Source organism: Malania oleifera, chromosome 4, assembly GCF_029873635.1.
Source record: "Malania oleifera isolate guangnan ecotype guangnan chromosome 4, ASM2987363v1, whole genome shotgun sequence".
In the NCBI taxonomy this organism is placed as follows: Eukaryota; Viridiplantae; Streptophyta; class Magnoliopsida; order Santalales; family Ximeniaceae; genus Malania; species Malania oleifera.
This window is the reverse complement of record NC_080420.1, coordinates 109,447,622-109,473,587: the sequence shown is the minus strand read 5'-3', so window position 1 is coordinate 109,473,587 and position 25,966 is coordinate 109,447,622. Positions and strand designations below refer to the sequence as shown.

General features: G+C 36.0%; 2 protein-coding genes across 2 annotated transcripts; one reads left to right on the top strand and one right to left on the bottom strand.

Annotated features, from left to right (window-relative positions):
- Window positions 1-882: 882 nt before the first annotated feature.
- LOC131153040 (uncharacterized) lies at window positions 883-7,236 on the bottom strand. The gene is made up of 2 exons (XM_058105061.1): window positions 6,585-7,236; window positions 883-1,580 (listed from the first exon to the last, which is right to left on the bottom strand). Exons 1-2 carry the CDS (start codon window positions 6,949-6,951, stop codon window positions 1,048-1,050), a joined length of 900 nt encoding a protein of 299 aa, XP_057961044.1. The 5' UTR covers window positions 6,952-7,236; the 3' UTR covers window positions 883-1,047.
- Window positions 7,237-10,461: 3,225 nt separating this feature from the next.
- Window positions 10,462-24,603, top strand: LOC131153039 (uncharacterized). Its single transcript, XM_058105060.1, has 3 exons — window positions 10,462-10,645; window positions 10,753-11,328; window positions 24,279-24,603. The coding sequence occupies exons 2-3, from the start codon at window positions 11,111-11,113 to the stop codon at window positions 24,367-24,369; spliced, it is 309 nt and encodes a 102-aa protein (XP_057961043.1). The 5' UTR covers window positions 10,462-10,645; window positions 10,753-11,110; the 3' UTR covers window positions 24,370-24,603.
- The last annotated feature ends 1,363 nt before the right edge of the window (window positions 24,604-25,966 follow it).

Genomic DNA, 25,966 nt, shown 5'->3' with positions numbered 1-25,966 from the left:
ATATTCTTAAAAACAAAAAGTTTTTTAGGTTTAAATATTCATTATGTACACATTTTTTAATTCAAATTAAAATTAAATGATCATATGAATTTATATAAAATTAAAATAAAATATCCATAACTTTCAAAAAATAACAAATAATAAAAATCAATTACAAAACATTTTCACTTTTTTTTCAATAGTTAGGTACAATAAGATTGTTATTGCAAAATGAATTTTAAACATATAACAATTAAGTAAAATAATTATAATAATTTTTATTTTTATTATAACTTTTTAATTTTTATTATTTCACACTTTTTATTATTTAAATCACATTTTTTTAAAAAAAATATTTCACTTAAGACAAAAAATATGACCATTTTTCATTTAAATTTTGATTTATTTTTGTATTACAAATATTAACCAAATAGATAACTAATTCTGATTTTCAATTTCTATTACTAATTTTTTATTTTTTTATTTTATTTCTATAAATGTTTTTAAATAACCATGTATAAAGCATGAAATTGATTCTCTCTCAAATCAAAACAAAATCTTGTCATATCAAATGATCCGATTAATACTTCTACATAAATGTATAGCTATCATACGAGTAAGTAACCAAAACAATCACAACATATTCCCTAGAGAGAAAAATTAATACTTCCAACTACACCTAGACCTAAATCACATCAAGTAGCATGCAGCAATGCACCATGCATGCCCTACTCGGTATTGGTCTCATTTCATTGGATGGAAAGGTCTTATCAGAGAACTACATTGTCTTTTCGAAAACCTAACTTGCTCCCAATTCTCGCAGCAGTATGAGAGCAAGAAACCAAGAAGCTAAAACAACCTAAATGAAACATTACTTGGATGAAAACAAGTGAGATACTGATCTCCACCAAACAAAAAACCATACAACAAAAATAATCTGAAACAAAAATACAAAAATAGAAAAAGGTCTACGCATCCAGCATATACTTCAAAAATTTTATAAAAAAAAAAAACAAAAATAAATAAATAAAACATCTCTGCAAGTTTGCTTCCAAATTAAAACACATTCTAGGTTGATCTTGGCGTGGCCCATTCAACTCTGAGGATGAGATTGTCATAGCCATACCCATTTAGCTTGTTGATGGCTCTTTGCGCGTCTTCCTTGTTCACAAAATTGACAAAGCCAAATCCTCGGCTCATGCCAGTTTTCTGATCAACTGCAACATACACACGGCTCACAGCCCCAAAAGGACGGAAGAGCTCATGCAGGTCAGGCTCCCGAGTGTCTTCGGAGAGGTTGGTGACCCGAACAGAGTTCTCTTCGTTCCTGCGTCTCATATCAGGTACGGTTCTCTCTGCACCCGCCCTCATGCCTGGAGGAACATAGGTTGTCTTGCCAGCTCCAGCAGCAGCAGCAGGCGTGGCTTCTGCAGGAGGCTTATCAATGAAGCCTTCTGAAGGCGGGGCAAGGTCCTTGTAAGGGCACCTTGAAGTCCAATGGTCACCCTTCTTACCACAAGTCCTACACAACATAAGAGCACCACCTTTCCCAAGTTGAGCCAAGGAGTCTCCCGCAACCTTTGTCTCTTCAGGCTTGCTACCTGTTGGCAATTGAAGAGGTTAAAAAAAAGTTCATATCCAGTGGATAAGGAGAGGGAGGGGGCAACAGACACATCTACAAACACAACGATGCCAAAAACAAGACAAAATGACAAAATAAAATAAAATAAATGATGAGAATTTTCAGATGAACTATAAATGCCAATTGCAATGAACATTGGCTTCCAGCATGACCATAGGCGCCACCTTAAAGAATTGAACCTTTAAAAATGCAAAAAAAGGCACTTGCATGCTTGTTCCTTGAGATAAAAAATCTACTGGAAGGTAGAGGCTTAAATTTTCAACAAGGCTATCCAGAGGTAACGGTAGAGTTACTAACTAATACAGCTTCAAAGAATTTTACTATGAAAAGCCTGAAATCAAACAAATAATTAAAAAGGTCATCCCCAAGCCATAAGGCTCCCCGCTTCACGAAGGTAAGGGAAGGGTCGTCACGAAGTCTTACCCCTACACTTTTATGTGGAGAGGCTGTTTCCTTGGACTCGAACCCATTCTTTTATTTGAAATCAAACAAATCATTAGTATCTTAAAAATCAAATGAGCAAACACAAAACCTCAGCATGCTATTGGCAAGGGAGTCCAAAAGCATGGAGAGAGTCAGTCCACCCAACTCAAAAAAAACCCAAAGAGGAGAAAGGGGAAAGGAGATCGTTAAGAAATGAAAACAAAAATCCAAACACTATCATCACCTAAAAATAAGAAAGCAGAGAGTCTCAAGGCAAACACTGCATTGCAATACACCAAAAGTGAAAGAACAAAAAGGGGCAAAAGTATGGAGTGGCTGGTTTAAAATGTCTGCAAGAGCTGACTATAGTAACAAAACCAATTAATTTGCAAATAAATTCACAGTGAAGGAAATGACATCATATAAATAAAAGGATCTGCTGAAACTGGCTAGAGTTCTCTCTCTCTCTCTCTCTCTCTCTCGTGCATGCGCACACGCATGCACACACACACATTCACATGCACTCATGAAAATGAAAAAGAAAAAGAGAAAAAAACACTCAATAAGTTAGCTTTTGCATCTGCCAAAATTTTATCTGATAGCTTAGACCAACACATCCAGTTTTTAGAGGAAAACAATAAGGCACTCCTGATGGAGCAAAGAAGTACTGGTTTACAATGTCTAAAAAGCTCATTCAAATAATAAGGGCTAAAGGTGTATTTGGTAGAAGCGGAATGCTAGGATTTTTAAGGGCAATGTATTCTTCAGATGTGCTTGGGGGTAGAACTATTTATCTTGCCTCATTATGGGCCCCTGTTTTGACAGTTCTCTTTGCTAGGGATATGCAAGGAGACTAGAAGGCTTCGCTTCACAATTTTCTTTGTTCTTTTAATGTTTTGTCCGCATTTGGTTGACATCTTGCACTTGCAATCTCTTTCTTCTTTCTTAATAATTCTTTGTTTCCAAAAAATACAATTCCAAAAAATGTCCAAACCCTGACCTGAAACAAAGGATATGGGAGGCAAACAGTAGAATTATTGATTTAGGCAGATTAAATGTCTCCTATTTTTTTGGAAATGTATGATCCTGTTAACCAGGCACGTGACAATGTTTTTGCCCACCAAGATAGGTCGTTATTTTTTCCCCTGCAAAATGAAAAATATGTTCTTGACTTCCAAGTGAATAACTTGTTTCTCACATGATACATGGATAGTCAGGTTTCATAACTGCAAAATTCTTCAAAAACTTGTACTGCAAATATAATATCAGTCCAGCTTGAACCAGATGCATGCAGTTAGGCTAGAATGGCCAAAAATTGTAAACTAGCACACTACTACTTGAGCATGTTGTAATGAGCACACCACACGTGTCTAAGCGGCTGTTTGGCATCACTGCTAAAAATTATGAATTGAAAACCATAAACGGAAATTGAAAACCAGAAACAAACTTAAAAGTGATAAACAAATGCATTTTCAAAATCTATTTCTTCATTATACAGAAACAAAAACAAAAACAGATAACATAAATGATACCAAACAAACCCTAAAATAAAAAGGGTCATCAACATCCTAATAAACCATCAGTTTCTACATGTACTGAAAGTAAGAAATGCCTTGATCAGTAATTCATCTTATTCAGGCTCGGAGAACATGTGTCACCAGGAAAAATTATTAAGAAAGTCCAAAGTGCAGTGCCACATGCTATCTTTAGGACATCTGAGGAAACAAAAAGGGGTGGTCTTTCCTTACTAAGTTGAACAATATAGCAGCAAGAACACATTAAATGCCAACAATCTGGATAATGTAGGGAAATTGGCATCAATTGCCTATTTTTTGGATCCCTTCCTTCTGTAGACTGCCTCTGTGTGCATGTCATATACGTCTTATATTTAAATGGACTTCAGTGATTTCTTTTCTTAATAAAACATATTAATTCAGAAAAAAAAAAAATTCATGGGAAAATATTTTCAATTATAGAATTGAAAAGAAAGCACAGGCAGTTATTGCACCACATCAAGAGACATAGCCATCAGATATTAAATCATATCAACTAATTGCATGAGGAAAGTCTTCATCTACACAAGAAAAAATTTAAAATAAAATAACTTGCCAACACACAAAATACACTACAACATGATCACACTTAGAGAATATCTCATCATAAAATAATTAAACAAGCAATCCTGAAAAGCAATTGAAAACCTAAAAACTACAAAGGTTGTTCAAAAGCTAGACAACACACTAGTGAACCAACACATCCTGAATTCACTTGAAAACAGTGGCAAAGCCAAAAACTTTTGCCAGAGGGGCAATAATGAAACAAAGAATAATACTTCGAAATGAGAATATATAATCATGTCATTTTCAAAATCATTCACCAAATTGTAAGAGTAGAACAGATATACTTCCTACAAGTTTTTTCTTTTTTTAAAAAAATTTTAAAATAATACTTAATATATGAAATATAATTTCAATAGTGGTAGGAGGAATATTGGAGACAAAGTTAAACTTGATAATGAAGAAATGAATAACACTTGTATATTTCAATACCTTGAATCTATTATACAAGCTGAAAGAGATATTGAAGATGGCGTAATGCATAGAGTTAAAGCAGATTGGGTAAAATGGAGTACATTAAGTGTGCTTTGTGATCGTAGAATACCCTTAAAATTAAAAGGGGAGTTTTATAAGACGACTATAAGACCATCCATACTATATGGATCAGAATGTTGGGCGACAAAAAAGCAGAATATCCAAGAAGTAAAAGTTTCCGAGATAAAAATGCTTAGATGGATAAGTGGTATAGCACAGAAAGATAAATTAAAAAATGAACATATTTGCAGTAAATTAGGTGTAACTCCTATAAAAGATAAGATAAGGGAGGAACGACTCAAATGGTATGGGAACTTCAACGTAGGCCACATAGTGCGCCAGTGAGGAAGAGTGAGTTAGCTACTATCGGGAGCAAGGGGTAGATATAAAATAACTTGGAATGAGAATGTGAGTAAGAATTTAATAGCCCTAAATCTATCAAAAGATATGGTCCATGATCGCATAAATTGACGGAAAATGATTCATATAACCAATCCTACCTAGTGGGACTTAAGGCTTGGTTTTTTTTTTGTTGTTGTTGTGAGTAACTATGCTATAATTTTCAATTGTGCAAATAAGTGCTTCAACTGAAAGCAAAGCATTTTTTGCATGAAAGCTTAACTTAACCTTTCCTTGAAATTAATTCATCAAGTTGGTGATAAAGTAGGCGTTCTAGTAGACACCACGCACTTCTTACACAACCACCCCTTAGAGGAAGGGCTAAGCAGGGAGCAATAGGTAGGAGAAATAAAGTTTGGTCTCTAGAAGGATTTGGCATTGCTCATATAGAGAACAAATTTATTAAAAAAGAAATCTGGGTGCCAACCCAAAAATTTATTGTTATAAGATGGGTCAAAGCAATATTTACTGGAGAACTGCATATGATGCAACTCTACTTCAAAAAGGCAAAAAATTCTGGAAAATAAAATCCACCAAATTCTGAAAACAAAAATTTTGAAGCCCATAAGTCATCCCTTCTTCTCCCCTTCCCCAATTTTCTCATAATTTAAAACCTCAAACATAAACAACCCCCTCCCCACCCACCACCAAAAAGAAAGCACAAGAGACATGGTTTCTTTGCAGAAAATAAATCCACCAGGTAAGGAAGCCAAAAAAAAAACATAGGCATCATTTTTTTTAACGGTAAACAAAATCAAGAAGTACAGGCAAAGACGTGAGGACTACCAAAGAAGAATATTAGGCATTTTGTAGCTGAATAATTAGGAATTAGGAATTAGGAATTAGGATTTCTATTTTTCTAATTTTAGAATTTTAAGTTGATTTAAAATTATTTTGGGTAGTTTAGTTCTTTGGGGATGTTTTGTGATAAAAATGTGAAACCATCCAAGACAATAAGCGCAGAATGCAGAGATCAGTTACGAATCACGTGCTCTTAAAAGCTCTGCATCAAAAGATTGAAAAAAAGAGGGTTATCATAATATATGAGCCTCCCCGAATGCTGCACTGATTGCAAATTGTTTTGAAGTTGGATGCTGACAATGACAGTTAGGCTCTTACAGTATCATTTTTTTGGGAGGCAAAGATTACGAAGAGCTCAAATGAAACTCAAATACAGATGATTTCATATTGATCACCATATATAGAATCAATATACTTGAGCAAAATCCAAGGTTTTAAGAAAGAAAGAAAAAACAAATACTTAAATATTTGCACGGCAATAACAACATAAATAAACTTGGTTGAATGCAAACAGGCAAAATCTAATATCCTCTACTTTCAACAAAATGTTTAACAACATAAAATATGCACTGCAATAACAGCATAAATATTTGAATTGCAATAAACAACATAACTATAAGGATTTCAATGCAATATCAGTCCAAACGCGGTCAAGCACACGTCTGTACATATATTAAATAAAATCCAATCTCTTAGGAAGATAAGAGAAAACTGATATGGGAAAATAAAAAGATAAAAGTAACACAAACCAGGAGCCCTAGGTCGCTCAAGGACGATCTCTTCGGTGGAGACCATGGTGAGTCGGCTGCCAACGTCCTCGTGGACGGCGTCGCCGAACTTGGCCCAGGAGCGGCGCTCGACAGCGCGTTTGCTGAGGCGAGCCTTGGCGAGCTTACGGATGCGAGTGGTAGTAGTGATCTTGACCTTGTTGCCGTCTTCGTTGAACTTGTATTCGATCACCTTCTTCACGCCGGTCTCGTCGGGGCCGATCACCTGGCGCGGCGGCAGCAGGAAGTCCAGATCCTCCCCGTCATCCTCCTCGAGCTCTCCCCATCGGAGCTTGCTTGACTGGGTCGGGTTCTGGATCGAAGCTGAACCTGGTCTGTCAATCGCCATGGCCGCTCCAACAGAGATCGAGAGAAGGACCTGGGTCGACGAATAGCCAGAGGAGGAGGTTGCTGTGCTATCACTGTCGGTGATGCGATGCCGCGGCAGGAGAAGGAAAGTCCGCTACCGCCGGTGAAGAAGACGTAGAGCTGCCTCTCCCTGTGGCTCAGTCTCCCTGTGTGGTTAGGGTTTTGGCCTTGGGGATGGATAACTAAGGGAGAAAAGAGAAGAAATGAGGAAATGCTTCTTTTCTTTTCTTTTTTTGGGAATACGCACTAGTATCCACGCGTCCGTAAAATGGCCAATGTGACTAATCCTGCATCCCTTAAAGTTAACCCCATAACTTTAAAAGGAGTGTAAATTTAGAAGTCTAGGGGCGAAAATGAGTTTAGGAGGATTTGAATACCTAACCTCGTGAAAGCCACTCCTGTAACCCGTACTACTACTTGAACCATACCCTAAGGATGGTAATGCTTCTTTTCTTGACTGGATATTTAGAGAAAAAGAAATGATTGATTTTTCTCATATATTATTTTGTTTGTGAATAATATTAAAAATTAATTTAAAAATTAATATTATTTTATTAAATTGACTTTTTATTTCTAACTTAAACTAATTAATTCCTTTTCCCTTTTTATTATTTTGTTTGTCAGAATTTTTAAAAAATCATTTGCCTGTACAAAATAATTTTATTAATTTCCTCAACAAAATATTTTTAAAAAAATTAATTTTTCACTTTATAACATGTGCATAGTAAAAAAAAGAATTAGAGTCTAGAAAGTTATTTTCATTTTATATTTTTAAAAAAATTTAAAATTATATAAAAATTAGCTATTTTTTTATAATGTTTATATGGAAAATAAAATATAAACAAGCCATAAGGATAGACAAGAAAAATTGAAAAATTAAACCAAATTGATATGAAAAATAGTTTTTTTTTTCTTAAAATTTTCAATTTTTTCAATAAATACCAATTCAATAATCGCACCGAATTCATATTACAAGCATATAAAAAAATTTGTTAAGTAATTATATATCAATTTATAATAATTTAAATAAATATTGCTTTCAATAAAAATATTTGAATTATGTGAGTGTCTTTTAAACTTATGTTGCAAGTATACAAATTTAGATACTCAAATTATAATGTTTGAATTTAAATTTTACACTCCAATAGAAAAAAAAAGATAAATTTGCAGTAACTTTAAAATTCTAAATTGACCAAATGCTTTCATTTGAATCATTGAATATCGGCCAAACAATTGGTTAATTGAAGGAAACCATTTGGTTTGTATTTTTTTACGAATTGAGTTTTTTATATAACTGAATATAAATAAATCATGTCCACACCAACAAACACTACTTCATACAATTTTTAAAAAATTTAAAACAAATGAAACATAAAGAATAATCTTATACATCCTTCATCATCAATTTCTTGATTTGAATCATAATTTTTTTTTTTTTTTAAAAGCAAACTGACATTTTGTAATATTTTGAATAATAAAAAATAAAAAATAATTTTCGGTCAGGTTTCGTTCCCATTTCCAATTTTTGATGGTAATTTTTTTTTTTTTCAAAAAACCCCTGTGAGCTCGTCACCTCCGCCAAAACAGGGGATTGATTCTACGACTATTTCTAGATGCATATTTTGTCAAAAACAGAGAAAAGAACGAACGAAGCATTCTATTTTTGAAGGATGCAGGAGCTCAAATGGCAATGCGTTTCAGCTTTTAGGTATATACCCTTCAAAGGGTTCTTCCTGAATCAGTAAGTAGCTGTAAATTTGTTCATTTCCCCTGTTTTGGTTAAGGGACTGGAGAGGAATTGTTGATTGAAGGATCAAAGGGTTCTTCTTGAATCAGTGAGTGGCTATAAATTTGTTCATTTCGGCTGTTTTGGTTCTAGGATTGGAAAGGAATTGTTGATTGAAGGAGGCATGTGGAACGTCCTAGATGACGTTGTTTTCAAAATTTTTTTTACAACTGCCTGTTCGAACTCTCGTTCGGTTGAAATCCACATGCAAACCATGGCAAAATTTGATCACCCGTCCTGCATTCATAGAAGCGCATCTTAGTTCTTCTGCTGAAGACTCTCAACTCTTGCTAATGAGTTATCGCTTTGATCATAGCGGTCCATTATGTTCTTGATAAATGCAGGTACAATATTGCATGGGGAGGAAATGTGTTCCTCAATGGATCTCTTCATTGGATGACTATAGAGGCTCGGTTAGGTGGAACTGGTCCGATTATTTCATTTGATCTGGCTAGCGAGGAGATAAGGTTGCCACACCTTCCACATGAAGACATGCGTCTTGGGGTTGTGGGAGGGTCATTGTCCTTGTTTCTTACATCTTTACATGGAGACTTTGAGTTGTGGATCATGAATGAGTACAGTGCGAGTGGTTCTTGGAGCAAAAAATATTCAATTAGATCAAATCTTTTTGAAAGGGTTGACAGGGTATTCGTTTTTACAGAAAGTGGTGAAGTTCTACTGCGAGAGATGGGTGGGGTACTGATTCTTTATCACCCAAGTTTTATGCAGTCAAACTATGTTGGAGTTGAATTGGTTTTTGGAGCGAGAATTAGTTTCACTACCTGCAAAGAAAGCTGGGTTTCAATTGTGCACCAACCTGACTCAATCAAACATGGAAAGAAAGAAGAAAAGATTTGCATTTTAAAGGATCTTAATTGCAGAAGCTACTTTGAATCCTTGTATGATTTTTTCCTATGTTCGACTAGTTAAATTTTATGTTTTTGTCTTGACTTGGATGCTTTTAAAACTTTGATGATAATATTTAAAGTTCTTTCTAGATTAATTTTGACTTTAATAAGGTTGGAGGCACAAACTTTTTTTTTGGGTCAAATTGTTTTGTTCAAAGACAGTACTAGTACTAGGATAGACATCAAATTGGAGTTGTATTAGATTTGGTTAAAATGTAGTATAAAATTGTATTGAAATTTATCAAAATTTACTCAAATTTAAATTTAAGATTTTAAATTCATGCTTCCAAACACCACCTAAGTATTTTGGAACAATACTATATGAAAAATATGTTATAACATAAAATAAATAAGAAAGCAAAATTATTTATGAATCCAAAAGAAAGGAACTAAAAAAGAATCACTATTTTCAAATTTACCGTAAGAATGTTTGTTCATTTCTCATAAATGCTGAATGAAAATAAAAAAAAAAAATTTATAAGGAATGTCTATTACTTCTATTCCCAAATTTCTCATTTATTCTATCATATTTGAAGGAATAATTATGCCGCAAATCAAATATAACTTTACGTTTCTGTTTGTATGGATTTGTATAAAATATGCTACAAAATTAAATTAATTTTTAAAAAAAAAAAATGTACAAAAATTCAAATCAAAATTCAAAATTTATATTTTCATATACTACCTCAAACAATTTTTTAAAAGCTAATTCTTTGTAATTATTCTAATTTTTATAAAACAAAAAAATAAAAAATATTTTATACGACTGAACAAATATTTTATTTCTGCATCTTTTAATCTTCAATTTTTTTTTTGGGTAAATTTTAAACACACCTGTGAAGTGTGAACCCCTCCGCCTAAACAGGGGACCGACCAAAACAGGGGACAGCTTCTATGCCTCTTTCTGCGCATCAGAGTTGCAAAATTGAAAAGGTGGATCGGTCATCGGAGATTGAGTTTGTCACAGAAAGTCCGGCCAGGTGAAGATTATAGACCAATGTTTTCACTAAAAACTAGTTTGTGTTATTTTAGATTAGTTGGTGTTGATTCTACGATTCTTTCTACATGCATATTTTGTCGAATACAGAGAGAAGAACGAGCACAGCATTTCCATTTTTGAAGGACACAGGAACTCAAATGGCACTGCGTTTCAGCTTTTAGGTATACCCTCCAAAGGGTTCTTCCTGAATCAGTGAGAAGCTATAAATTTGTTCGTTTCGCCTGTTTTGGTTCTGGGATTGAGAGTGGAACCCTAAAAACTAGTTTGTGATAGTTTAGATTAGTTGGTGTTGATTCTACGATTCTTTCTACATCATACTTGCCAAAGAAAAGAGGGGGAAAAGAGAAGTTGAAAAAAATAATAATAAGATAAAGAAACGCCACTGCCACTGTGACTGCCTTGCCACTGCCACTCTGGAGAAAGAGAGAGAGTGAGGAAGGGAGGGATGAGCAGCGTGCGGCTGAAGAGCCTGGTGGCGGCAGCGGTTAGCAAAGGAGTGACGGAGGCTAGGGCAAGGATATTCGGTCACGTGCTGAACCCGACGGGGCAAAGGTCTCCCCACAAGCTCCTCCGCAAGAAGCTCTTCGGCGAGAAAGTCGCGCAGTGGTACCCGCATGACATCAACAAGGACGACCCTCTCGTTATGGCTCGTCAAGAAAAGGAGTATGAAACTATGAGCTTTCTACCTCTTTTCTCCTATTCCATTTCATGCCCATCATCTGTTCGCTTATTTGTCGCTGTCATTCTGTTTCATTTGATTGTTATCGCGCTTTATATTGCATTCCCCTCTGTTGAACATGACTAAATTATCGTTGCAGTCCATCAAAGCTAACTTAATAACCCATAAAGTTAACAAGTTGATTTGTAGAAATTAGCTTAATTTGGATGGTATTGTCGAGGCCAAAGTGAAAGCTATGAAAGTTAATGATGTAGTTAGTAGCTCTGTCAATATTGGCTGATGACTGGGAATTGTTTTGCTTCTGATAGTGGTAGGATTAGGTTTTGCTGAAGTTGTGCATTGTTTTTATAAAGATTACTCTATAACAAGTTCTCTTTTCAGGCTCTTTTTTTTTTGTTTTAAGAAATTATTTGTGGGGAAACATTGTTTGCATCACCTTTGGCCTGTCGTCAACAAGTGGTAGGCCATTGGTTAGGATTCAAGAGCTTGGAAATTGGCTGCCTATTTGGCACCATTATTTTGGTTTTGGCTTAGCTGCTTAGGAGGACAGGAAATAAATGTTAATGTGGGAATTTTGTTTGTCTTTAGTAATTTTACATGTCTATGGATTGTTTTGTAAATATGTGTATTACCTTTAAATGTTGGGTGTATAAGTACTTCTTACGTGTGTTTGGACAGTTAATGTGCAGTTGTGATTTGAATTCTCAGGCTTCTCTCTCTCTCTCTCTCTCTCTCCTTATTCTTTTCTCTCCCTTTCTATCCTACATTAAACATATTGAGTTTGTTTATGGAGAATGTTTAATAAAATTACAAATATGAATCTGCTTTTGATTACTACCAAAACCTTTTGGGCAAGTAGGAAGCTGAAAGGATGAAGCACATTACAGATCTTGGTGTTCTTGTGGGACCAAATATATCTACATGAGCTAGCTCCAAAGGAGCTTTGGCCCTCTGAGAAGTTTTGGGGAAAGGAAGGTGGTGCATCTTCCCGTAAATACAGCCTTCACAAACTCCTTCAATTTGATTTATTTGGGGAAGACCACAAACCATATCCTTTTGCTTGAGAAGCTGCAGTCCCTTATGATTTAAATGCCCAGATCTGAGATGCCTTAGTTGAGATTCGTCTGAAATTTCACTCTTCAAAGCCACTAGACTTGTGTAGTTGATGGAGAGTGGAAAAACCTTGTTTCGAGTCATCTCAACTATAGCCATTAGTGAGTTCTTCTTCTTGTCTGTGAATCTGCATTCATTTCCTTCGAAATGGACTTGATATCCTTTTTGAATTAATTGCCCCACACTTAAGAGATTGTGAGCAAGACTTGAGACATGAAGAGCATCATGGATGAATTTTTTTCTCACCTGATATGGACTGCACTGCTATTACACCTTTTCCTTCAACTTTTACAAATTTCCCATCTCCAAGAATAACGGAATTTGAAACATTTTCATCAATTTAAACAAATAACTCACGGTTACCTGTCATATGACTGCTGCAACCATTGTCAAGGTAGCCAACCTTGTCGTGGTTGCTTTCAGCAATGAGACAAGTGAGAAACATTTGCTCTTCATCATTTTCCTTGCTGAAATTTGCTTCTGAATTTTCATTTTTCTTGTGCTAACAATCCCGATCTGAATGGTTTGGAATGTGGCTCCTTTTACACCTTAAATAGCATTCAGCTGAGGTGTGATTTGACTTCTTGCATATGATGCAATTCTGTCCTTGATTGCTGGACCTTTGAGGCTGAGAATTCCTGCCTTTGCCACAGCCTCTTCCACAACCATGTGACTAGTCTTGTTGCTGAAAATTTCACCTCCTCTCTTGATTTTTCCGGTTCAAATTGAGCTTTGATTGAAAAGCCAGCTCCAAGGGCTGACCTGAAGATCTTTTAATTCTTTCCTTATGTGATTCTAAAGAACCACAGAGGTCAAAACATGGTCATAATTGAGAGGTCTTTTGATTCTTCAATTGTTGCAGCTGCATGATCAAATTTTGGTGGTAAACTTTAGAGAATTTTTTCAACAATCTTTTTTTCTTCTATCCGAACACCATAAACTCTAATTTGGTTGACTATTTCAGCAACCTTGGAGAAAAAATCTATGATAATTTTAGAATCTTTCATTGCCAAGCAATCAAAGTTCTTCCAAAGAGATTATAGTCAGATCGAGACTACTTTATTGTCTCATTGAAATTCCTTCCGCAGTGTTTCCAATGCGTCTTTAGCCTTTTGAATGCCAAAGATGCGGGAATAGATGGTCTTGCTGATCCCTTGATGAAGATAACTCAAAGCAAGAGCTTTATTTTTTATTTTTTCTTTGTTTTGGGCAGATCTCTGAGATGAGGTTGCTGTGCTTGTGTTTGTAGAGGATGAATCATCATTTGCTGAAGTTGAATCATCATACCCTTCTTCAATAATCTCCCATAAGTCTCGTGCAATGAAGAAAATTTTCATTTGATCAGCCTAGTACCCATAATTTTCTCCTTCGAAGACGGGTATTTGGTTTTAAGAATAATTGAACATAGTTCCAACAGAGGAAGAGGTGCTAGACGACATAGCTCTAATACCAAATTTTGTTGGAACAGAAGAATAGACAAAAACAGAGAAGAAAAAATACTGAAAAATGCCTCTTTAATTTATTGACTTGATGAAGAAATTACATATATAAAAAGCTATAGTGCTGCAGCACTTTTTGCTCATTACTTAAAATGACTAGGACAAGGCCACTATTTATAGGGCAGAGTACATGGGGAATAGATGGGAAATTTTAGTATTCTAGGTACTTAACAACTCATTAGATAAACCTAGAAACAAGGCAAAGAATATGACAAATTCTTACACTAAATAACTCACTCCTATGCTATTAATGGATGACAGCTGTATTCCACTTTGAAAAAACTGAACAGAACTTTGAATAAGAATCACACTAGCAGCAACTTGCTGACAGAATTATTTTATTGCTGAATGTTTTGCTGATTGTAAGTTGAGTTGTCTGCTGACTTTTCAACTAAATAACTGAATTAACTAACTTCAGTAGGTTCATGGCTTTCTCACAGACACCTGGTATTAGAGCCATCCCGCGGTTACTATCATGTGAGTGGATCCTACACAAAGGTGTAAGCCACTTTGACAAAGGCGTCGGAGATCGGACGGGAGAGCCTGTCGAGGTCTCACATCAAATGTGTACTATGGACATCACATCACGCTGACAAGAATGTTAGAAATCAGACGGGAGAGCCTGTCACGGTCTCACATCAAATGTGTACTAAGGAAATCATGCTAATGAGGGCGTCAAAGATTGGACAAGAGAGTCTGTCACGGCCCCACATCAAAAGTGTACTAGGGAGATCTTGGGCTTATAAGGAGGGTTTAGGCTCCAAAGAAGTTAGGTGCTTTTATATGATAAACCCGTGAGGCTAGTGGACCAAAGCAGACAATACCTCACTGGAGTTGGGCTCAAGACCGTTACAATCAGGCATAGGAGGGGCTTGGACTTCCATAACCTTGCGTTGAGCCTCCTTAGATGCAAAGCCCAACTAAGTATTCCCCTGCAGGGGGGGATCCCTCTTTAGAATCCGAAGAGAGGCCCATAGCTTTATTATTTATACATTGGACCTGTTCAACTAAATGACCCAAATTATTTAAATAAGAAGCCCCACCTTTCTCACATACCTGGCTCAAGTCGAAAATGAGAACCAGCCGTCCTGGACCAACCTTAAAACATACTATGAAAAATTCATGGTGTTGGACTGTTGGCTACAAATTGATTACAAATCTGCTATTTGAACAATACATTATACCATACTAGACATAAATAAAATACATTTTAAATTCATACATACTACGGACTATTTTATATTTTAGAAATAGCCACTTTGCCATTTTCACTCCTGCTCTAGTATCCTAGCCTAAAACCTAGTAACCTGCTTTGGGTATCTTGCTTAGCTCCACATCCCATCTGCTATTGATTTTTGAATGAACCATCTGAAACAATTTTATAAATTTGGCCCAAGAATGCCCAAAAAAAGGCAACCCCTTGTTTTGTAACTGTTAAAGCTTGATATACATTGTTGGCTCACAACCTAATAGCTTAAGCTTTTAGGAAAAGTAATAATCTAACATGGTATCAGAGCTGGTTATCAGGAGGTCCTGGGTTCTAGTCTTGTTGCTTGCATTTATTGTGTCGTGTTTAAAAAAATTATTGTGTTCCTAGTAATGGGTATTATCTACCATGCGTTTATCTCTCCACGCGCTATCAGGCTGCATGTGCATGGGAGTGTTAAATCTTGATATACATTGTTGGCCCACAACCTAACAGCTTAAGATTTTAGGTATAGATAACACAGAGAGGAGACTTATCTTTCAATCCACCAACAAGCCATTTGTTGGATGCACACAGAGTACTTTTACTAAATCATCTCTTTTATGCCAATGCACTTCAATATAATGCCGTCTAAAAGAATCTGACATTGACAAGAGGGAACTGGCTGGTACTACCAGGTAATGGTGCCACCTGATCCAACCTAAACAAGGTCTTTAACTTCAGCTGCAGGCAAAATCTTTCTCCATGTCCAAGTACAATGGTTTGGAGTAATTAAATTGGAAAAACCCTTCCTCATAATTTCTAATAATGCACCCAAATAACCCAAAAGATTTCATTTTTTATTATAAAAGAAAATACAGATGTGCCTGATAAAGGCAAATCTTTTCAAGCCCATAACCAATCTCAAACCCAAAAACACCTTCAGAAACAGACTGGCAAACAGCCCAATTTACTTTCTTTCCAGCATACTTCCAATAATTCCCATGACAATAAGAATTTAAGAAAGCTCAAATTTATGCTCAATTAGCATCAACGATACTCTAGGGAAGATGAAAGAAAGCACCAAAACACATTTGTGTGCTATAGAGCACTGATAACAACAATTAAAACTCTCCCAGCATGAGAAAAGAAAATTTTCCATCCACATTTTCATTTTACTCATAAGTCTATATACAAGTACCTCACAGTCAACTGCAGAAAGCTTTCAGAGTGATTAAAGGAATGCCCAATAGGCCAAGTATCTCAGAGAAGTTACCCTCTTTGAAGCATAGGATTTGTAGAAAAGAATTCCTAACATGTTCAGCACAAAAGCTGGAAGAACCTCACTCTCTCAGTAAATGATTTCCAGCACTGTTTCTAGAACCTCAAAAAAAGTTGAGTTGAGAAACAATTCCCATGAGATTTTCAATTGATTTTCTGATTGTATTTGTTTAGATCTGTTGAAGTATGTTGACTTCAATAATTAGTATGCTTGGGCTATTGAACGAGTTAATAAATGAACTAGATGAGAGTATTTTGTCTATATTTGCTTATGTTTTAGCATGGACGCCACTCCTGCTTAGATAGTGTGACTAACACTGCAGAGACCTTGATAATATGCAATTAATTGTTGACTACACTGCAAGAAAATATGCATGAAAAACTATCTAGTACACAAGCAGAAGAGCAGTATATATATATAACGAGCACAATCCCCCATTGGAGATTTTGTTCACCAGATACTTATTGATGTTTGAATTCACAATTTACCATGGCCAGGAAAAAAAATACAATTACATGCACGAAATCTGTGATGATGATCATTAGCATTACAATATAAGTCAGCAACTGCAGAATGTATCTCAGAGAATAAAACCCATAAATAGATTAGTTTAGTAAGATGATACTAACCCCATGGAACCTAGTTCAAATAATTCCATAGGGCAATAAAGCACTATTTTTGACTTGTTTTAGCTTTGTAATGCACAAGAATAATTTCCTTGCCAAGACCAAGCACACAGTGACAGTGAGTATACTATTTTCTTCATAATGATTCTTTCATAACAATAACAGCCATCCCTTAAGTCCCACTAGTTGGCCTCAGCTAATGAAGATTCTTTTGTCTATAATATATTTCTATTACAAAGATAACTGAATATCCAAATCACTTAACATCCGTTCTCCCAAAAAATAAACAGTAGCACCATGTTGAGGAGGATTTTTTATTCTCTTTTTTGTACATTCTTCCTTTTCTAATGAATTCATCTTCTTTTGCTATCAAAAAAAAAATACTAGTGTCATACTTGTCCATACAGGCATTCAATTGATTCCTTAAAATAATATTTACTGAACAGTATTAGTTGGTCTCTAAACAGTTGCTGTCTATGTGTTCTATGCCATCACCCTGTGTGAAGTCGGTTAAGCAGCTCTACTTATAAAAACCAAAAACCAATGATCAGAATCACAAAAGATGGCATTCTATATTTTACATTTATTCATAGTTTATACTGATAATTTCTTAGTTTGAACTTCACTTATAATCAATAAAGTGGTTGTTTTTGTCATGTTTCTTTGGAAGACCTGCAAAGGGACTGGTTGGCTCTACTTCATTTACTTGGCTTTGAAATTATGATGATCTTCAGGTGTAATTTTTTTTGTTCTTGTGTTAAATTTCTTTTCGTTTTCATTTTTTCTTTTGTTGTACAATCTTATCTCTTCTAATAAATTTTTTTGTTTATAAAAAAAAAAAAAAATTAAGCAGTGAAAAATACAAATGCATGCTTCTTCTTGCTAATAGCAACTAACACGACCAAGACGACATCTAATACTTGTAGTATATGTTACATATAATTTTTTTAAAATTTACACATAATCATTTAAAGCATTGCTATATAACGATCAAAACATGTGAATCTATATGTTTTTAAGAAGTTGCTAATGCAAAAAATGAAATCACAAACGTGGTGACCATTACGTTTGTGATGGCCGCAACAATTACACTATAACTATTACCATTATGCGGACCATCACCATTTTTTAAACCATGAGTATGACTCTTGTCATTTGGGCAAACATCGTCATGTTCCCTTTGCTTCCCAGGTCAACAAATAGGCTGTTAAGTTCTGTCATCAGATGAAGGTCAACTAAAAATTTGTGCTGAAATAATTGCAGATCAGATGGAGACTGCTTTCTATGCTACTCACGATGACAAGGCCAGATGGGTATATATTTTTTGCTTTTGAAATGTTGGGAGATATGGTGAGGCGTGTCACAAAAGATATTGAGCATTGTGGAATTTGCAACTTTTTAGGGGCAAAATGCCTAACAAAAGCCTCTACATTGACTCCTTAAAATCTCTAGTGCAGTTACAGGTAATTCAGTACCAATTGAGATGTTTGCCAAACAAGGCTCATTCACTGAATTTTAGACAATCAAGAGCCCAACATCTATTCAAAGTCTAAAGTGCAAACAACAGGGCCTAGTGTACCCTTTTCTCAGGGAAAGATTTGGGGCCAGGGGTGTCGGTCGCCGGGCGGGCGGGGGTGTTGAATTTGTTTGCGGGGAGGGGATGGTTTCTGATAATTCCTTATTAGCTCAAGAACTCTAAAAGGACGTATCAAAGAAGCTCTAGTGTTATTTGATCTGCTATTAGACTAGGTCCAGAGAAAGTGCATGACTGTTAATTGGAACTTCCTGGAAGAGCTTGTTTCTCTGCTGAGATTTCCAAAGCAGATTATTGACTATATGTAATGGTGGGTAGTCAATGGTGCTCTGGAGGTTATTTGGTTGCAAAAGGTTGGATAGGGGATCCAGTGTCCTTATCTCTTTTTTTCTTTTTTGGCTATGGAAGCCATTTGGAAGCCTTCTAATAGGTTTGATGGTGAGACTGGATTTATATCTCACTGTGAGTTTGCCAATCTACATAACTCATATATCATTGGTAGATGATTGCTTCTTGCTCTGCATTGCAGATATGACGTTTTTTGTTGGTTGCATGCTCGGGGGAATTGCTTTATGCCTCATGTTTGTCTATCAATTTATCAAAATTCAATTTTTTTCATGGAAGTAGTTGAAGCAAAAGAGATTGATCAAGAGAGAAAAGAAGAGATACATATGGGAGGAAAGCATGCAGTCCTCAAAGCCACTAAAACAAAGGGAAAAAAAATGGATGGAGCAGAAATTCTAAAAAGCAGAAAAATATTAAGAATTTAATAGGCCTATTCAAAAAACCTCGTTTAAACCCCTTCCATCATAATTCATGTAACATTTCAAGTTTTCCAATTCCCTTTGGCTCTTCATTCTACTGTTGCCATGGTCCAATAAATTTTCCTGACTTCCTTGACCTCTCAATCTCAATACCATTCCATCTATAAGTTTTTGAAAATTTCCCTATCCTTATCACTTATCTCTACCTCTGAGCAAATGGGAGTTGGTAAAATACCAGCCCCTTTTAAATCACTCTTCTACCTTGTTCTCCTTTGATCAATGCCTAAAAGTGAATTAATGTTGCCATTGTTGAAAACTGGAACCCTTTCTAAATCCACTGTAGGGGTTAACATGTGAATTCCTATCCCCAGAAATTGCAGCCATGCTGGGATCTTGAAGTTCGTCCATTAACAAGCCTTCATCACATTCAAATTTGGTATCATAATCACTATATTCATTCAAAATATCTTTGAAATTTTTATTCCCAACATGATCTTTACCTTTCTATGCTGTCCCCAAAGCCACTCAGTGTATCTGGTTGGCTTTCCACCAAGGAGAAACTCCTATCATCACTCCTAGCCTTACTGTTTGTAACTTCAGATTAAGCTTTTTTTTGCTTCGCAAAAATCTTCCACGTCTCAATTCCAGATTGTGTTGCCTTTCCTTCTTAACAACACATTTTTAGATAAAGCATCCAAACTCCTCGAATGGTCCAAACCTTTCTGTCGACTTCCTTGATCTCTAACCTGGATAGCCAGTGTCTTTTCTTCCACTTGCTTTCCATTTTTGGGTCATCCCTTACCCCTGCATGCAGTTCCTGCATTTCTGGAGAAGAATAACCCAAATCTGCTGCTGAGGAGCCTTTTCTGACTGCAACCTGATTAGAGGCAAATCCCACCTGTCCAGCAATTAGCTGTGCATTAATTGCAGAAACAACGGTTTCAATTTTTGCCTCAACAAAATCTTGGGCTGTAAGATATTTGGACGGCAGCAGAATGTTGGGCTTGGAAACAATGAACCCTAATGAGAGCTAGGCTGGAATCAGGCAAGTTTCAAGCCTTCTCATAATTAATAACCTTTTGGGCGTTTTACTTGTGATGATCCAATTGAAGCCCGGGAGTTTATGACAAACTGTTGACGTAACCCACCATTACCTAGAAAAGGGCCCAACCTATTATTTAGCTGGCCAGAGTTCTGGGATATGTTTATGACACCAGGCCGTTCTTTGGACCACTGTACCATCCCATATGATTACATGCTTAATCATTTTGTTTCAGTGACTGTAAACCTTAGCTGCCAATCCATCGAAGTTGGAGCAGCCATCAACCCACTGCAACTTGGGCAATGACTTTTAACAACATGACCAACCCTTGAATCTTTCAACTGATACTTCCCTTTTACCACCTCATTCAGTTGACCCTCCTAATTTGATCTTTCAACCAGCAACTCAGATCCCTCTCAGTCCCACAACCAATTGTTAGGAAAACCTTTCAATTTATCTCCTTTCAAACCCCAAAGCATGAAATGCAAAATCTTTCCCTCTCAAATTTAACCCTATTTTCAGAAAACCTCACCACTTTTATCAACCTAACCGCCGCCCAATGCCAAATACTCCTGAACTTCACCAAACAAAGTTCTGTAGTTGAAGCACTACACCATTGAAGCAACTGCAGATCCACCTCACTGTGGCAGAGAAACCTTACCCCAGGGGCTTCATTATCGTGCATTCTTCTCCAACCAGCAAACTAAACCATCTTGATGCACAATCAGTTAGACAGAGATTAAAACCATTCTAGGGCCTTGGTTTACAAGATTAGGCTTTTAGGTAAATTTTTTCTTTGGTGTGGTAGCATTGCCAATTTGATCAAAGTCTAGATTTCAATCCTCACCATGTCCATTCTTCTAAATTTCTAATTAAAATTTGGAATTCAGGGCAAGGTATATAATTGGCCTATGTTATCTCCACTTTCCAAGCCCAATAGGCTTTCGCATGCAGGACAGGCCTATGTATCATAGCCAATTCTATCGAAGTCTAGATTTCAATCCTCACCATGCCTATTCTTCTAGTTAAAATTAGAAATTCGGCACAAGGTATATGATGGGCCTATGTTTTATTCACTTTCCAAGCCCAACATGCTTTTGCGTGCAAGGGTGTGTCAGAGGAATATTAAAAGCTTTTTTGGGCCTTCATCAGGCCTCATCTAGCAAGCTTAATCGTTTTAGGTGGATTGGTTCTTTGATGTCCTCCAGTCTCACACAAGGAGTTTTCTTTGATCTGCACTATTTTCTGGAGATGATTCTTCCTAATTTTGATCAGCAGCCATAGAGAAGAGAGAAGGGAGGGGAGTGGGGAGAGGGCAGCCACATCTAAAGATTCCAGTTGGTGGTATTTGATGATAGTCAACATCCTTGAAGCAGTTTGGGATTTTCTTAATCTCAACCAAGATAACTGGCTAGAATTATGAAAACTCTCTTTGAAAAGATTCATTCCAGGATCAAATCTTGGACTGGCAAGTTTCTTATGCTGGAAGATTACAATTGGTGCTTGTAACTCTTTGTGCTTATTGGTGTTTTTTTGTTTATTTATCCTTCCTAAGGAGCTCTCTGTGCTTTTTGGTGTTCTTGTTTATCCTTCTTGAAGGAGTTATTGAGGGGATTGAGAGAAAATGCAGACTTTTCTTGGCTTCAGTTCCAAATCTCAACAAAAAGGTGCATTTGGTGACTTGTGAGTGTTTATGTTGGGTCACAGGTGGCCTTAGGATTACAAGGGTGGAAGATTTGACTGTTGCTGTGCTGCTGAAGCATGTTGGGGCTTCAATTGTCAAAAGTTTCTCCCTGTAGAGTAAATGGATGCAAGCTATGAAGATTAAAAGGAAAAAAAGAAAATAGAACTATTAGGCTTCGGAGTCTTGAGCCACCAAATAATGCTAGTTGGTAATGATGGAAAATTCTGAAGTATAAAGATAATGCTAATCTTGCGTAGTTATATATAACATTTTCGTAGGGATGGGAGGGAGAAATGCTTATTTGCCTTGGTTCATGGCTTTGTTCTGGTTCTATTGTAGAAAGATATGGTAAGTCAGTTACAGAGGAGATATTGATACTCCTAAAAATACTCATGTAGTTAATCTCTGTAGAGAGAGGAGGTGGATCCTGCCTGATCCAATTGGTGATGATTGTTTGGAGATTTGGGAATTAAACTATGAATAAATTTAGACATATAGAGCATGGGTTTAAAATTTTGCCTTTACAATTGTAGTATGGCAATATTAGTGCCTCCTGATACCATTACAGGACAATATGTTGAAAGTTCTCTGATTAAAATCTATGTTGTCCGCTACAGTCTGTGTAGGTACCGCAACAGATGTTGTGGTCCACTATAGGTCATTATGCCCCCCAGATTAGCTGTTAATTGCTTCAAACAACTTTTCTACATTATACTTATATCCTTTGAAAAAAAAATGCTTTTAAAACTTGACAACAAATTTTCTGAACCACACATCAAATTTTCTACCAAATAGGCAAGAATCAAACCCAGATAAATAAGCCATATTTTGCATGGAAGAAACTATATTTTGACGTTTTTTCTTCTTTGGTTAGAAATTATGTTTGTGACAATCATCCACACCCTTCCATTGCTCAAACAAAAAGTCCCCAGGCCACAAGGCTCCCCACTTTGTGAGTGTAGGGGAAAGGTCATCATAGTGTAGGCAGTCTTACCCTGCTTTTATGCAGAAAGGTTGTTTCCTTGTACTTGAACCTGTTCTTCCAGTCACAAGGGAGCAACCTTACCGTTGATCCAAGGCCTGCCCTCTTTCATTTGCTCAAAGAATCAGATTAAAACTTAAATTTGAAGGCAGGTAGCCTGTAGTCTTTGATCCATGCTGCCTATCCTTTGATTAAGTACTTAGGTTTTTACGTGATTATGCTATGAATTATGAAATACGAATATGTTCTGTTGTTTATGTTTCACGATTTTTATGATTTCTTTGTCTAGATTATATTTATACTTAAATGGTGAATAATAGCAAAAAAAAAAACTTTTTTCTTTCTTTAGTGACAAAAATCCAATATAACATTTAATAAGTTCGGAGTTAAAAACATGTGAATCTGTAACTTTTTAACAAGTTTGCTAATCCAACTAATGAATTCAGTAATGCTGTGTCCTGGCGTTATGGAACATCCTAAATGACCACTACCATTACTTCACATCCTCTAAAAAACTGAGTTAAAGAGTCTAGTAATGAGGTGGTTTGGACCCCAGAGTGCAGAAACTGCTTCTCCATCAAGAGTGCTTTGACAGATGTTAGATATGAGTTGCTCTATGTTGATTGGGAATGTTTAGTTTGAGATAATTGCTGTGTGGCTAGACATTTCATTCGTTAGCTTGCCATTGCAGGCAAGACTTTAAGCTGAGAGTTAATGGAAAAGGAGCTGAGCCTAGTTCTTGTTGCAGTCTCCGTTGAGAGTCTGTTGAAAATGTTGACCATTTGTCCCCCCCCCCCCCCTAAATATGCAATGAATATGTAGAAACATTCATTAAATAAATGCTTTGTTCAAAGAACCATTAGGGATTGGAGAAGGAGCTGAGATTGATTCTTTGCTAAATGAATTGAGGAAAGCATTTATCTAAAATTTAAATGTTCTCATTCTGCGAAGTAGCCAAGTAGAGGAGTTGGGATATAATGAAGATTTGTTGCTAGATGAATCTTCTGCCTAATTTACATCATCACAATATTTATTAATACTAGTAGTGTTATAATTTCGAATTCATCCAAGTGTGGCTTTCACTAATTCGTTGTGGTTTTTCAATTGCCTTTGCTCATTCATGACATTTGCAGCCATGGTTTGTTTTAATACTCGGGTCAATCTACAAGTTGCTTTAAGATTGATATTGATTTGCTCACAATGAAGCCTTTTACCTTGCCAGGCGCTTATCCAAGCTTGAAATGTTGAGGCGTCGTGGTAAAGGACCACCTAAGAAGGGTCAAGGGAAGCGCGCAGCCAAACGTAACAAATAGAGGTTGTTTTGTCATGTGGTTTGAAGTTGGACTTGATTTGGAAAGCAAGACTTCTATTATTTTGATTTTCATGTAATAACTCTTTACAGTTTAGTCTTTATTCTATTAGTGGCCACAATTCAACTAAATTGTGATTGAATGGGAATGTTTTGGAGTATCAAAATATTCAAAAGCATCTACTCCATTCAGAACACATGCTATGAAAAAGAAATGTCGCATCATTTTTTTATGACATTTCCAGTTCTAGTTCTCTAGCGAGGAAAATAATTCTATTGACCTGGACTTACATGTGTGCATGCAAATTCGCTATTGATTTGAAGCATTGCTGCTAAAGATCCCTTTCAGTTGCTCCATGTTTGTAAAATGCTGACCATCCATCAGAGTTCCTTCTCATTGTTAGTGATGAGGCTTACCCTCTGTTTGTTGCTTGAATTTCATACTTTTGATCTGGATTTGTACTGATTTGTCTTGAATTTTGTTCTAATCAACAAATCCAAATTCAAACACTCAATTCATGCTCCAATGAAACCTTAGATTTGTGAACTCTTGAATGAGACTAGAGTTTTTATGAACCTAACATTAATTCTACTGTTGAAGTGTTATTTAAAAGTAGCAGTGCAAATGTGGCGACACTTGTCATTTGAAAAAAGGAACAAATAGGGCTGTAAATGACGAGTCAAGCCAATTTTTTTTCTTATTCAGCCTCACGGAAAGATCCGCTCTTGTTTGGGCTTGGATTGAGCTTAGGAAGTCCAGATGAGACAATGAAACCAGGTGTCTGATAAGACCTTACACCATTGGGATTTGAATACAATGGAATCTTGAAGAAAGTGAAAACCACCCAAGGATGGGCCTGAAGTGTTAAAAATAATTTCAGATCTCGTAGTATGAGAAACTCAAATTCTTTAATTGAGAAGTTCCTCGGAAAAACGAAATTCAAAATATAGTACATCAAATACCAGATGGAGAAGAGTAGATTTGAAGTAGGGAGTTTTTTTTTTTTTTTTTCACAGTTTTTAACACAACAGACATACATATATGAGTGGTACGCATGCATTTGAAAACGTTTTAATTTACTTATTGCCTCATATTTTGTTTTTCTATCCAAGACTAGCTAGATCCTTCTATGCTTCATGGGTCTAGGGTGGAGGTTATTCTTTTTCCAACACAAAATGTGTTCTCCCTTGAACATATTTTCCCATTGTTTGCGCCAAAGAAATTTAAACATTATCAGAAAATTAACACGAGAGAAAATTATTATCAATTTATTTTGAAAACTATCAAAATCACAATTAAATCAGCATATAGAAAGCCTGATACAAAAGGCATCTGATGAGGTCAAAAGGAAACAGCGAAAAAAAAAAGGTTATATCCAGCAAGAGAATCACCATCTCAAAACATTTTCAGCACCAACACAAGCATGTCTGATAAAACTTCCATTACAACACAATGTCATTAATTGCATTTTTGGTACATAAGAATAGTGCCAAATCAAATTTTTCATTTTCATTTGAATTCCTTTTCTATCCCATTCAATTCCACAAACCAAACATGTTGTAAAAGTTTCAGTATGATCCATTTATCCAAAAAAACAATC